The 14,607-nt window shown below is 43.1% G+C and overlaps 1 protein-coding gene across 1 annotated transcript in view; it reads right to left on the bottom strand.

Moving 5' to 3' along the window:
* The window catches only part of ARHGAP24 (Rho GTPase activating protein 24), a 214,416-nt gene that overhangs the window by 125,287 nt on the left and 74,522 nt on the right, over positions 1-14,607 (bottom strand). Inside the window, exon 3 of the mRNA XM_051618783.1 lies at positions 10,049-10,136. Coding sequence (XP_051474743.1) covers positions 10,049-10,136 — 88 coding nt within the window. The remainder of the gene's footprint in view (positions 1-10,048; positions 10,137-14,607) is intronic.

Genomic DNA, 14,607 nt, shown 5'->3' with positions numbered 1-14,607 from the left:
TTTTAAATTACTATCCCAAATAGGCATTTGGAGTCAACAGAACAAGTCCAGCATTTTAAATAAAGACTGGTTAGATATCACAAACAGTTACTAAGATTAATCATATGGAACCACAATAAACAGATTTGCTGTCATTTGCGGCCAAATCCTGCTCTTTGATCCATACAGACTGCCTCTAGAGATGCAAAGAAAGAACAAACCTTGGGAGGGAAGATAGGCTTGTCCATGGGCCCAGCTCCTGCCATCATGACAAACTTCAGAAGTGGCATTCCAGACTTTCCTATGGGCTGATCCTGCTAATCTCTTGCCACTTTTCTACTGCAAGCTATAATTGTGTGTTGTGCACCATTTCACATAGTCACAACACCATTTTACTTTTAAAGCAGAATTATGTAAGACACACCTTGATGCCTTTTTCATCACAAGGCAGAAGAGATGTACCAAAAAAATGACGTGTTTACATTTCAATAATCATAGAAAACACTGTATTTGGCAAGTAACCTTTTTCTAGTATTGCACTATGGTTGAACATCTAGGTTCTTTATTACCTTCAAGCTACACTCACACTGTAATAATATTTCATAAAGATGAACTGCAAGGTAATTATGCATAATTCCAGGAAAGTAAAACATCAGTTAACTGGAATGTGCCAAAGCACGTCCCTAACTACTCCCATTCCCCACCAATTCTGTACCAAGCACTGCAGTGGAAGAGGGAGAGACAGCAAAAAAGCTCCACTTTGTGTAACACTCGTAGCTAATCAACACCTGCCATGCATCTGGCAATATATATCAAAACACAAAAACAGACATCCAATAAAACAGAATGGGAACAATTTTGGACAGCTACATATGGCACTGGTTTGAAATATCCATCTCTGCCAAAGCTATCACCCTTCTATCAGCATTTCCCAAAACAGAGCAGATGGAAGCTAAACATGCCTTTATCCATCACAGGTCTGTAACAAAGTGGAGGCTGCTCTCCCTGCCTGGATGCTCTTTCACAATTTTGGAAGAGCTCCTCTGCAATACTGCAAACAGAAAGACAGCATGAACACGCATGCATGCCTTGCACAAACATGTCTTATACTATGACTTTTCTTTTGCTCTAGCTTGACTTTACTTTGCAATGATAAGGAGTTAACAAGGGTATGGCCCAAATTATTTCATCTTCCCCCAATATAAACACTCCCTTTTATATACCTTTTTGGTAGCCCACTGTTTAATTCCATTATTCATTCTCCTTCGCTCTAACCATTATTGTCTCTCATACCTTGATTTTACTAGTTGATTCCCCTGCTGCTAAAAGTACTCTCTCCCACCTCTGTGCCATTTTATTCCCTTAGCTGAAATGTTAGCATTTTATTCTCTGAGCAAAGCTGTACCTGGTGATTTGAGCAGTTCATCTGAAGCTCTTCCTTAAGGCCCTGCTCTCTTCTCTGTCCCTAAAAAATGAAGTCCACACTAAGGGAAGACAGTAAGCCACAACGTAAACTGTGCCCTGTTCTGAAGGAAACCAGCCCATGGTGTAGCTGATCATACTTGGGGATGTTTATCCAAGTTCAGCAAGGTCTTCACTGAGCCAGCTCATTCACTTATCAGCCTGTGTAAACGTCCAGTTATTACCCCTCTAACATTTCTCAGAGCTTTAAAGGTATTACTATCAATGACAGGCACATGGTTGGAGAGTCCCTTGCTGGCCCCACAACTGAGTAGGGCCTGCATGCTCCTGGTGAAATATGTCCTCTTGTAGAAGGAGCAGGGGGACATGAAGCATCCAAGGCACCCCTGCCCCTCTCCCCCAGCACTCTTGTTGGAAAATAACTCAGAAATGTAGAACTACGTAGTTATTTTGTGCAAGATGTACTCTGCATATATATATATATATATACACACACACACACAGAGGAGTTAAAACTGCAGTCAGAGGGGCACACCATTAGTGCCAGAGCCAGCACCGGGCAAGGACACCCTGCAGGAACCAGGCCTTGAGGAAGGCAATTCATCAAGAGGTTTGAGGGGTGTCTCATGTAAAACACCAACTTGGCAGAGAAGACTTGAGGTCTGTATGGATAATTGGGCCTAAGGAATGCAGGAGGTGATAAAGAAGAACCAAAATCAAGAAGATTGACAGCTAAGCCAGTCTGGGGCAGTTGGAGCTGTAGAACTTGTGATATTGTGTCCTTTAGGTGAATGTAGCTGATTGTAATGTCATTATAATACTAAGAAAAAAAAAAAAAATCACACTCCCAGGTAAAAAGACCCCTGCTCAGGTGAAGACCCTTCCCCTAAGCATGCAGGATAGCAGAAATAGTGATGTAACCGTATGATAACTGTGTAAATCACTAACCAATCACTATAAGGTGGATGGACCTGGAAGCTTGCTAACTCTAGTTTTGAGTGTGCTTGAGTTGTGGGAAGGCACCAAGCACCCAGCTTTGTACAAACCTGCAATAAATAACAATGTCTCCTTCCTAAACCCTAGTGTCCTTGCCTGTGGTTCGGGGGCTAGCTCAAAACAGGAAGGCTCACCACAGCAGCATAGAGGGCACAGACGCGGTTGCTATTTTACCACCAGGTCCCTCCCACTCCCATGTCTTGCAGAAGACAGCAGCTCAGCAGGCACCCTGCCAGCTCCCTCCACCAAGTGTGAGGACAATAACGTGCTCTGTGCTCCCACGGCCCAGTTGTGCCAAATGGTGGCAGATGGCGTCTTCCCCCCCGACCCCGGAGCTGCGGCGCTGCAGTTGGCAAGGCGCAAAGATCACCCTTCCTCTGGCGTTTTCCTTCTCCCTCCTCCACGATGGCACGCAGCAGACTGCCTGACGTGGCTGTCACATTTTCCGTGCTCAGCCTGAAAGCAGCAGTTTGCAGCCAGCCTTGGCTGCACAGAGCCAGCGTGTGGACAGAAGGGCAGCGTGCCCCGGCCACGCGCTGCCTGCAGCGCACGCCACGGAGCAGGAATGCTGGCTGCAGGGTACAGCTTGTTTCAACCCGGAGCAGCAGTCTTCCTCCCACAGAGGAGACTGTTTTGGTCTGCAGCAGAAGTCAACCTAATACCATCAAGCCCTGCTCCTTGACATTATTCCTTCATTAATCACCACTAAACTGTAGATCAGCTTCATTAAGATCTGACAGACAACCTTGCACTTGTACTGGGAAGCTATCACTTCACAAACATACATCAATCACATGTTCCTCCTTGTTATTTCTTCCAGAAAATAAAAGCTAACCACACACTGAAGTTATGAATATACTGGGGATTTGAACTGCAGCACAGAAGATCAAGATTTCACAACCAGGTATGCCCATTATCTTTATAAAAGACATACAATTTAATTAGAAGAGATTTCCATGTCCAGAGGTAGCAGTACCAGCTATGAGTTTATAAATAGAGATGAGACAATGTCACCCTTGGCTAAGATGTTCATAATCCCACAGCAAGGTTTGCTTTCCCGTCAAATAGGAGGAGTCAGGCTAACCTGGCTTTCATCATAGAATCCTATCACAGAAAGGTTTGGGCTGGAAGGGACCTTAAAGATCATCTAGTTCCAACCCTCTTGCATGGGCAGGGACACCTCCCACTAAATGAGGTTGCTCAAAGCCTTATCCAACTTTGAACACCTCCAGGGAGGGGACTGGGCATCCTGTAGCCTTACTACCCTCATGGTGAGGGTTTTTGTCCTAATATCTCATCTAAATCTCCCCTCTTCCAGTTTAAAGCCATTACCCCTTGCCCTATCACTATACTCTCTGGCTACCACTAGTTCAGATTTACATTTCCTTAACATCATTACTTTGCAAGGCTTGTACCTCTCACAAGGATGCAGGTATCATCTCAATTAAATTGGACACAAGGGCACAGAGAGGTAGTACTTGGTCCAGTGTCACAGACGGAGTCATTACTAGCACTGGAACAAAAAGCAGGGATCTTCAACTTGGTGCCTTCCCTGGTGTTGTTCAACAGCCACAACAACAAAGGCATGAAAAACACAGCTAAGAGGAATATCACGTGCATTGACCTGTAGGGAACTGAGCTTGAAATTAGATTTGATGGTGCCGGTAGAAAAGCTCAGTGGCATGACCTGCCAGCTCATTTCACAGGGATGAAGGACTGGGGATAGTTTGAGTTTTGCTTTTCTAAAAACCTACGAATGAGGCCAACCTCTTACCAGAACATCAAATCTTTGCACATCATGAGAAATGCTGCTCAAGATGGAAGTGAGTTCATGCCCACTGAGCCCTCACAACCTCGTGAGAAACCAGCAGCAAAGCTTCAGCCAGCTTCATTTCTCTGGCTTGCTGACCTCATGCATTTCCAAGGATCACTTCTTAAAAAAAAAAAAAAGCAGTTTAGAGTTGTTACAGCTTCCTTTGAAGGATGAGAATGAGACAATGTGCCATTGTGTCCACATGCAGAGAGGTGGCTCCCTACCAAATGCATGTTTGAGAAATCACACTGTTAATAAGGATGGCAACGTGTTCAGGAGACCTTCAATACAAACTGAGCAGTGCTCAAAGCTGCTTTACCACAATCTGCCATTGCACAGAGGTGTCTGTGTGCAGTAAGGCTGGTACTCATTTGATTGAACAGCCTACCTGCTCCCTCCAAAAGATAGCAGAGGTACAATTAGTTCAGTCAGCAGTATCAGCAATGCCCTTGAGGTCCCGTGCTCCTGAAGACTAATGAAGAGACACTGCTGGCTGTCAGGGAATGCAGGAGGAGGCATTCATCTTGGTGGCAGCACCAGTTAAATCCACCAGGGTCAGACACCAGGAGGAGATATGAATTCAGAACAGGCAACAAGTCGAAGCAGCTGACTGGTTTAACACTTCATTTTAGGGTTCTATACCATGGAGAAAAGAGCAGCAATTTTCTGCTAGCCATATCGATGGGGAAGGGGATACAGAGCATCTGCATGATGGCAAAGACGGAGAAAGTACCTCAGTGCTTGGGTGTAAGCACATGTGCACTCTGGAAAGGTGGGGCTTTGGGGGGCAGGGAACCTCTAAATACACGAACTATTTTTTCCTAAAGTCAAGAGAAGAGCATTTGCTTAGCACAGTGTCCCTAACACTCTGCTAAGCCTTCAAGGAAAGCTGCCTGACACGTGTGGGTGTATCCTCACCTTGGACGTGGCGTATCCTGAGCAACTACTGCAAGGAGCTCTTGCCCCTTACTTCTCACAGGGTTACATCCTGACAGAAAACAAACGCTTCTACTTCCAAACAACAGGGTTTAAATCCTTCTAAAACATTTCCATCCCTGAGACATCACGTTGAATTATACCAGTCACAGTCAAACATGTTAGCTAAATCATCTGCCCTGTTTGGTGCCTCACTATAGAGTCCAACCTTTCCCATCCCACAGAACTCCTGGTGTCACGTGACTTATAAAACTGCAAACTCCTAGATATCAGAAGAGAAGAATATTGAAATGGAAGCTACAGTAAATACCCAGTATTCAACCTGTTAAGGTACATGAGAGCAATACAAATAAAACTGCTTGTTTAGAGAAAACAATATTTATCTGTAGTTCCTGTTTTGTCTTACTTGTATCCCTTAGGGTAAAAATAAAACTGAACTTCTCAAATCCACATTTTCCTGGTCTTTGTGTACCCTTAACTAAAAATGCTGCCAATCAATAGGTGTCAAGAATTATCACCGACTGTGGCCTTCCCATTTCAGATGTTTGAGAACTCATGACAAAAGTCTCGAAGGGCTTAACCTGCTAAGCACTGTTTATTGACAGGGAACTGGAGAGTATTTAACAACTTTGCAACACACTGTCAGACATTTATCTTCTCAGCCCTCACAACACTTTTGAGACTCAAGGACCTGTTTCCTGGCAGGGACATCAGTGCGACACACACATATAATGCACACACCTAAGCAAACTTAAATGTAAGACAGTTATCCTGCAGAAATGAAATAACATCATCCTTTGGAACAAAAAAGTACATGGAGCTTTGCTGATTGAAAGCCTATTGCAGCAACAGAAGCAAAATAATCCAGCCTCTTATGTAAAGGAAACTTTAAAAAAAAACAAACCTCAAGGTCCCTACCAGAACTTCATCTGCAGGAAACTTCATTTGCTACAGGGTATGCATAAAGAAGAAGGCCAGTGCACACCTCTTCTTTCTGACTAATGAATATATAAGTCTAACAATTTCCTAGTTCTGGGAATTAATATTTCACTCCCTTGGAGAGATTCTCTAATAAAGCTATAGGCTTTTAGGAAATGCTCTCAAGTCAACCTAGAAACCTGTTGAAATCCTGCTCACTATTCTGAGAAAGCACAGCCTAAGAAATTCATCCCAGAAAAATGAGATTCAAACCTACTGTGACTAGCAACAACCCAAGTCCTCCAAAATAATAAAAAAATACCTTGTAGGTCATTCTCCACAACAGCACTGGGAAGCACTTTCCTAACATCAATTTGTAAAACCTACTACAGACTTCTGAATTACCTGAAAATAATTCTTACAAGAAAAGCTGTGATGGAAAAGCAGCCAAATGCTTGAGCAGTATGACAGAAGTAAAGACTGCCAGAGTATCCAGGCTAAGTCCTGAGACATACTTGCATGTGGCAGTCCAGTAAAACTGCTTTTGTTTCACATCCTTTTCAGTTGACACATCTTGGGAAAGTAGCTTAAGTATTTGAAGTACATGTCATATGATTTATATCCTGTACTTCTACTTGAAGAAGCAGAAGTTGCATCACTGCAGCAATCCATTTGTCTTGTTTTTAATTAGTACCATAAAGAAAACCACCACTTCTGTGGCATAGCATCACTAAGAAACTCCTTTATGAAGAAGACGTATGTACAGAAAAATTGTGCACAGAGAGAGCTCATCTAAACCAGAATAAAAATTATGTCTTGTTGCTCAGCAATGTTTGAGGTTGTTTTATTGACTACAACTCGCAGGCTCGACAAACTGACCTTAAACAAAAGTGTCCAGTGCTCAAGGTAATGCCTGCCTTCTGCAGTGTCCACCATCCATGACTTTAGAAAGATCTCCTGTTCCCTGATGAGAAGGGGCACAGCCCAGGAGCCATACACACACTACATCAGTAGACATGCAAGTACAGAAAATAGCAACAGTAGAGACTTAACTTCCCTGAAATACTTATTTCCTCACAGTCTGAGTAACCCCTATCAAGGAAAGCATGCCTTCAGCTTCACACAACTTCACTGAGCAAGCTTCTAGAGGGATGAACAGACTTTGGTAACTCAGTAGCACCAAAGTACAAATTCATCCAGGCAGCTGCACAGGCTGCACTATGATACTCTGCCAGTGGTGAAAAAATACAGCACTCACATACAAAGCTTACAAGCAGAAGATTCCACATATTAAGGATCTACAGTTGGAAATGGGTGTTTTAGTTTAAACAGTACTAACCAAATATTAACACTCATGCAACTAAACAACTCAGAAATCTTTGGGATATTTGTGTCTTATGGGGAACTGAAGCCTTAGAACAGGGCATGCAAACAGATCACGTGCTAGCAAACGTGGTCCTGTAAGTAAGGTGGTCTTCAGTGCTGTTCTCTCATGAAATCTGCATGTCATACAGGACAGGGACAAAGAAATACAGATTTAGTAACATTCAAATGATGAAATACCATTGGAGTGGCGACCTGGCTTCTTATCCCTGAATCCAAGCTGTAAAATGACTTATCACTCTCCTAGAGCAGAACATCAGACACTGCATGAGGCTCTCAAAGAACAGCAACTGGGGAAGTAGCAGCACGAGCAGTTTCATTTCCAGGATCTAAGTCCAGTCAATGATAAAGCACATTCCTTTGCCCATTCAAGAACCATCATTTCTTCTAGGCAATCACTTAGACAGTACGTGTTTATTTTGTATTGATGGTGCATCAGGAGACAAGGATTCAAGTCCTGGGAGCTCCTACAAGAATGATCACCTCCCTGGGAAAGCCACAGGCTCCTGCTCTAAGTCTATCCATACAGCCTTTGCTCCAAATGCCTTCAAGGAGCAATCCTTGGGAAGTGCAGGGGACTACAAAAAAGATGCTCAAGCCTTGTGAAGAACAATGGACAAGTCTGAGCTTCCCACATCTCTATACTCAGCTGCTCCTAGTGCAGATGGGGTGCAGCAAGGTGACTCAAGCAGGAATCAAGCCCCACATCGGCAAACAATCACATGTGCAAACTGCTGTGCTCTCACATGCCTCTGTTCTGCACCTCCATACCAAAGGGTGACAGGTAGGTCACCCAGCTCAGCTCCGTGGGAACACAGACTACCTGTAATGGTACACCTGCATACAGGGATAAAGACCTCAGACTTCCTTTAAAAAGGAACAATCTTTGATCTTCTAAATAAAACTAGTCACAATCAGCAAATAAGACAATCACTTGAACAAACCTAATCACATAACTTTGCTATCCATGCATACTTCCCATTAGAAAGGTATTTATTTAAACTGTCTTCTGTTGCTGCTGAGTATGAAGCATTCCTCTGAGTGTGAGAGAGCTTGTTAATAACCAGACATCACTAATCACCTTGTGGTCACACAGTACAGAATACTCCTGCACAGAAGTGTGGCATGGGCCTTGTGCTGTACAGGCGACAGTTTCAATCCTCTAAATTAACTTTGTCATCACAGCAAGAGGGAGGAAAAAAAAAGGAACAATTCCAAGTATTGAACCATGCCATGACTGAAGGAATGAATAGAATGTTTTCAAAATGCAAATTAAATGCATCTGTATTTTAATTACAGCATGAAAACTGCCAGCTACTTGTCTCCACACACATTTCTTTCATTCATCTTCAGAGATGACGGTGTACAGAGAATTAGTTTCACAGTATAAACCTACTCCCACATACATTCTCAATATAATTAGTGCATGTGTTTATTTACTGGTAATACATGCAAGTTTTCAGGCTGCCCACAGACAAGAGAGACAAAAAGTAGACTTGTCACCATTGTCTTTGGGACTTTTAACTAAAATTCCTTCAAGTTTTAATGCAGTGAAAACAGAACCCATGAGCAGCATGAGCTTCAGCACCATACATTTATCACAATGTTCATTTAAGGGGACAAAATTTAAAAAAAAAACCCTGCAAATAGATCTTGTTGCTATGCAGCTGTTGGCTCTGGGCCTTCTAATATTATCCTTACATAACCTCCTAATATCCTTGTAGTCCTCCTGAGTTGGCTGCCCCTTTCTTAAAGGTCTTAAAGCCTCTGTTTTCCCCGAGTTCCAGTCAAATCTCTGTTCAGCCAGGCCAGTCTTCTTCCCTGCCAGCTTGTCATTTGGCACATGGAGGGGGACAGGCAGCTCCTACACATTTAAGCTTTCCTTCTTGAAGAATGTCCAGCCTTCCTGGACTCTTTTTTCCATTCAGGACTGCCTCCCAAGGGACTTTGTTAACCAGACCCCTAACCTGGCCAGAGTGTGTCCTCCAGGTGTACAAGGTGGTAAAAACAAGGCTAGCAAATCATTAATACACACCAAGTCACAAGAAGCACTCAGTTGACAGGGTAAAGTTCTTTAGACAAATCTACCTCCAGGAAAAAAAAACAAACAACAAAAAGAACACCCAATCAAAAAAACACAGCTGAAAACAAGTTTAGGGTTTCAAAGCAGTGATGCTTGCTGTTTATCCATCCACAGTGACCAGGGAGCATTCTTAAGTGATGGGACTGATGGCACCAAGCTCATGTGTTATATACTGTTGATGCTGAATTATGGATTCCTCCGTTAGCACAGGACACACTACTTCAGTGTCCATTAAAAATAACTACCAACTACACCTGCACTGTCATTAAGCCACTCAGTGGTGCAGCCCCTTGCCATGAACAACCATGCTTTATATTGACAAGTAAAACACACATTGCTTTCCTGTGCTGCCCAAAGGTGAATGAAAAAATTATAAATGAAAGTATTAACAAATTAATTTCCCCCCCCTCCCTTAAATCATCAATCACCTTCAGCTTCTGTTCCAGAAGAACAGACATGAACATTTGTCAGCAAGAACAAAACTGCAAAGAATTTTTACATGGAGTGGAATATCCTACCTGGAACAACTTCAAAAAGGAACTTTCCTGGACTTTCTTCATTGCAAGGATGCTCAATGACTCTGTTGCCAGGCAGAAAGATGGTGCCCTGAAGAAAAAAAATAACAGAGGATTAAAAGCGTAATCACACGTCCGATGGACTAACGTTGCTCCTATTTGGGCTGGGATATACATGAATTTGTGGTGTTGTGCCTGGGCAGCTGAATTCCAAAATGAGACTGAGGACGGATTATCCCAAAAGCCAACATCATAGAGCCCCTTAATTAACTGAGGCATTCAATAATAGCTTTAGGGTTTGGGTTTTTTCATCTCTCGCGTTTTTTTTCTACCACGCAGATTTTTGTACCAATCACCTGTACTAATTCCACTGTGCTGCAGGGAAAATTCAAGACTGCAAGAAAGGGTCAGTTTGACCCTGTTGGTGAAAAGCTATGAAGTTGCATGTGTGAGACAGATGAGCTTCCCAGCTGGCCTTCCTGCCTAAAGCCAAAGGATACAGGAGCAGAAGAGTAGCCTCAGTTTGTGGGATGCATACCCAGTTCCTGCTCTGAGCCCTCTCACTGTACCATCCCAGGGAAGCACTAGGGAGGAAACATCCCACTTTCCCCCACTGGCAGCACCAGCAGACCAGCATGCTGCAAAACCACAACAGGCACAGTTAAGAGTCCTGTTTAAAAGTGCATTTGCTACAGCAAGGTAGAAGCCAGATCATTTCTGCCATGGGCACTAAACACCTTTATCACAACTTTACTCCCTCGAACAGGCAGATAAGGAATTTTAGCGGTGCAGAGTTGTTAACACTGCTTACCAAAAACAATCCCTGCAACCCTCAAAACATTTCTGGGGCTGCAGTGGAGCCAAGACCTAACTTCCCATCCTCCCCACCCCTTCCTCTTGCTGTTACATGGGATGGATAGATGGCCTCTTTCCTCTGAGAGGTTTTTCCATTTTTAGGTATGACAGCTCCTCCTAGTACCATTTCCTCCTCAGTTAGCAGGCAGTCCCTAATGAAACTATTTTGGGATGGCTGTCCATGGATCAAGTTTTGAAGTGGCTTCTGTAGCAGGACACTCCATCTCAATGTGACTGCTTTGGTTTCCCTTTATGATTTAATTGCTCTGCCTCTCAGTTTTACAGCCCCAGGCCTGGAGTGGAAAGATTCCCATGGAAAAGGAAAAGGCCCAGCAAGCTCTGTCCTGGTAGCAACCTTGAATGCACATAGAAGTCTATGTCCATAACGCTAGCCGCTCTCTGGTGTTGAAAAGCAGAGTCCAGCCTAGCCCCAAAACGGAGGCAAAACAAGACAGACCAAAGAGTTGGCTTGATGAGAAAAGGGCCTTCTTGGGTTTTCCCCACTGTTTTCCTCCACTAAACACCATTATACTTTTCACTGAAAACAGATGAAGCAGAACAACCTTCCGCTGAGGTGGTATTAGCAGCAAGTGTTAGCAGCTGTGGGCCCCTCTCTCCACTTGCTGCATAAACAGATGTCATAAAAGCATTAAGGGTCTTGGTCCAATACCTCTACTATAAGCCATTTTCCTTTGTTCCTGCTACAAGCAGCAACCATGTGAAATACCTTATGAGGCAAGAATAATACGATAGACAAAAATATGAACAGGAAAAGCTAAGTAACAAAATACTCAACTTCTCGCATAAAGGCTGGAGAGAAAAACAGCAAATTCAAGGAATACGTTTTTCTCAGAATTATGGGAGACCAGGTATAGGAATCTCTAAAAAAAAAAATCATTAACTACACGTATTTTATGTCACATGTAATAGGCCATTAAGACTGGTATAATTTTCTTGCCCACTTGAACTTGCAACTTTAGCTTGTTTTACCAAAATAAAAACTCTATCCAGGACACAGATCAGAGTCTTTATGCTGGAGTAAATTTCACTGGCTCAGGAGCTTGTGCCAGTGAAGATATACAACATATTTCAGCCAATTGAACTTCTTCCTGGTCAGTTAAACAAAAACAGAAAATTAAGGACACCTAGCCTATGGCACTATAAGACACTACCAATTTATGGGACAGTAAATGAAAAATGCACTCAGCTTTGCTAATATCAACTCATTAGTAACAGACATGCTGCAGTCTCATTACAGCGTGATGCTGTGTGATTCTTAGATGTAAAACCCTTTTAGAGTGAGCTGTCTTGGTGACAAGAATTTTCAGAATATAAGAACAAAAAATTAATTACTATTGTAACCTTACTGCCTTCATTTCACAGATGAAAAATACGTGGTCTAGTAAAATGGTTGTTCATCTATTAAATACAGTGAGACACTGGCCCAGGTTGCCCCAGGAAGCTGTGGCTGCCCCATCCCTGGAAGTGTTGAAGGGCAGGTTGGATGGGGCTCTGAGCAACCTGGTCTGGTGGGAGGTGTCCCTGCCCTTGCAGGGGGGTTGGATCTAGATGACCTTGAAGATTCCTTCCAACTCTAACCATTCTATGATTCTATGAAAATGCAAAGCCTAAGCCACACATGACAGCTAAGTCACTATGCAGGAATCCAGACAGCAACACTGCACAGAGTAACATGTGGTTTAAAAAGAAAACAATCTCAAATTCTAATTTTACTGTCTGTTTTCAGAACTATCATTGGAAATATCAGTGCACATTAAATACTTGAATATATATGTGGGGGAGTGGTGATGTTTAAAATAAGAAAATAGCTTTGTTTTTGCAACATGCACCTGGATGCCCCAGACTAGTGGGGAAAGCCTATGAGCACAACTGCAGCTCTTTCACTTCCCATTCTGTCGGCTTTTGCATCCCTCTGTCTGCCTCCAGCAACACTTCCCCTTCAGCAAGTTTTGTAGCTGTCCACATAACTGACCCAAGGCTGGCATGTCTCTTTGCCTAGCTTCTCAGCAGCTGGGAGTGTGTTTCACACCCCTCATGTGGCACAGCCGTGGTTGCCAGGTATTTGATAGGAATGGGGGGGATCCCAGTCCTCATGTCTCCGTGAGTTCCCTTGTTCAGTTGCCTTCCTGGGCTCCAACAGGCACAACATCTGGCCCATCCTTACAGCTTGGATTATCCAAAGAGTACAGATTCTCAGGGAGTTGCAGAGGTTCAACAAATTAAAGCTCTGTTTTTCACCTTGAGTCTCTAATAACAGGGGGAAATAAGAGAAAACCAACTGTATCATCTTAGACACAAGACAGTAATTTGCATATAGAAGATGATGGTGATTTCCAGAGGAAATACACATTTTGACTTGGGTGACTTGGGCATGCAAACGTTCCATGATTAGAAAACATCACATGTCTTCATATCAAAGTCTACAAATCATTCAAGTGCTTAAAAAAACCCAACAATCTCAACGTGAGAGTACGGATTGGAGAAGTTTAACATCCTGCTTTCAAAAAAGAAAGGAAAAGGCATTAGGGGCCGAGACACACAGTCTACAGAAACGCCGAAAAGAGAGGAGTGGAAGAAAATCGTGGCCCTGACCCCAGTTCCTCTCCTGGCTACCACTGCCATTCTGTTGCTGGGCTGTGCCAGGTCAGCAGAGCTCGTGCTGTGAAATGCCTATGTTGTTTTTCAGTTTCCAACACCTCTGTCCTTACCAGGGCAGCTGTTCTTCTCTAGCTGAATGCTGAGGGTGACTCACAAGATGCAGAAGTCTGGGTTGCTCAAGAAGCACTGGCCTTTTCCCTAATCAGAGTATCAAGCCCACTTTCAAAGGAGCTTCTCACACACATGACTTTCGTTACAGTACACTGTCACTTCAAACCAAAGATCACCTACAAGGCAGAGTAACAACAGTTTTGTTTCAATTAAAAATCTGCATATATGAACCCTTTAAGTGAAGACAAATTACTACTCAGTTTAAAAAGTGCCTGGTAAAATACTGCAGTGCAGCAAGAATAACAGCAATCTACTTTGGATTAGAGTCACAGGCATTCCAGCCTTTCTCAAAGAGAAGTTTTACCCCACACTGGTTCCCTGCAACACTTTCAGCATCATTCAGCAGATTCACTTTGTGAGGAAGCACAGAAGAGAGGACAGGATGGCCACCATGCAAATCCTTCATGATAACCAGCTGATAAGAGGGTATTTCTGTTTTGCACACTGTATAATACCCTGTAACAATTAAGCAACCCTGTGCCTCTTTCTCTCCATTACTCTTCCTCAGGTACTTTCCCCTGCCTTGTTTGAACTGCTGTTTCTGAAGCAGACATACCACCCAAGTTCAAGAAATAGCAGGTTTTCTCCAAGAAAGCTCAAGAAACAAGGAATTCCCGTGCCTTTAAGATGCTAACTGGCAACTTAAATACAAATAGATGATTTTTAATACCAATGGAAGGGTTTTAATCAAAAAGCATATAAACACATGAGGAAATTAACGGCTTTTTTGCCAAAATGACATTTATCAGTATTTATTCTAATACAGTTCCCTAAGGCTTAACTGGTCTATTTCCTTTCTTGTAGTTTGTCCCTTAATTCAGAAGTCCATGGTATCAGCAGTTATATCAAATGTTCTTCTTCACAGAATCTCAGAAGGGTAGGGGTTGGAAGGGATCTCTGGAGACCATCTAGTCCAA

Source organism: Apus apus, chromosome 4, assembly GCF_020740795.1.
Source record: "Apus apus isolate bApuApu2 chromosome 4, bApuApu2.pri.cur, whole genome shotgun sequence".
Classification (NCBI taxonomy): Eukaryota; Metazoa; Chordata; class Aves; order Apodiformes; family Apodidae; genus Apus; species Apus apus.
This window is presented reverse-complemented; position numbering and strand designations above follow the sequence as displayed.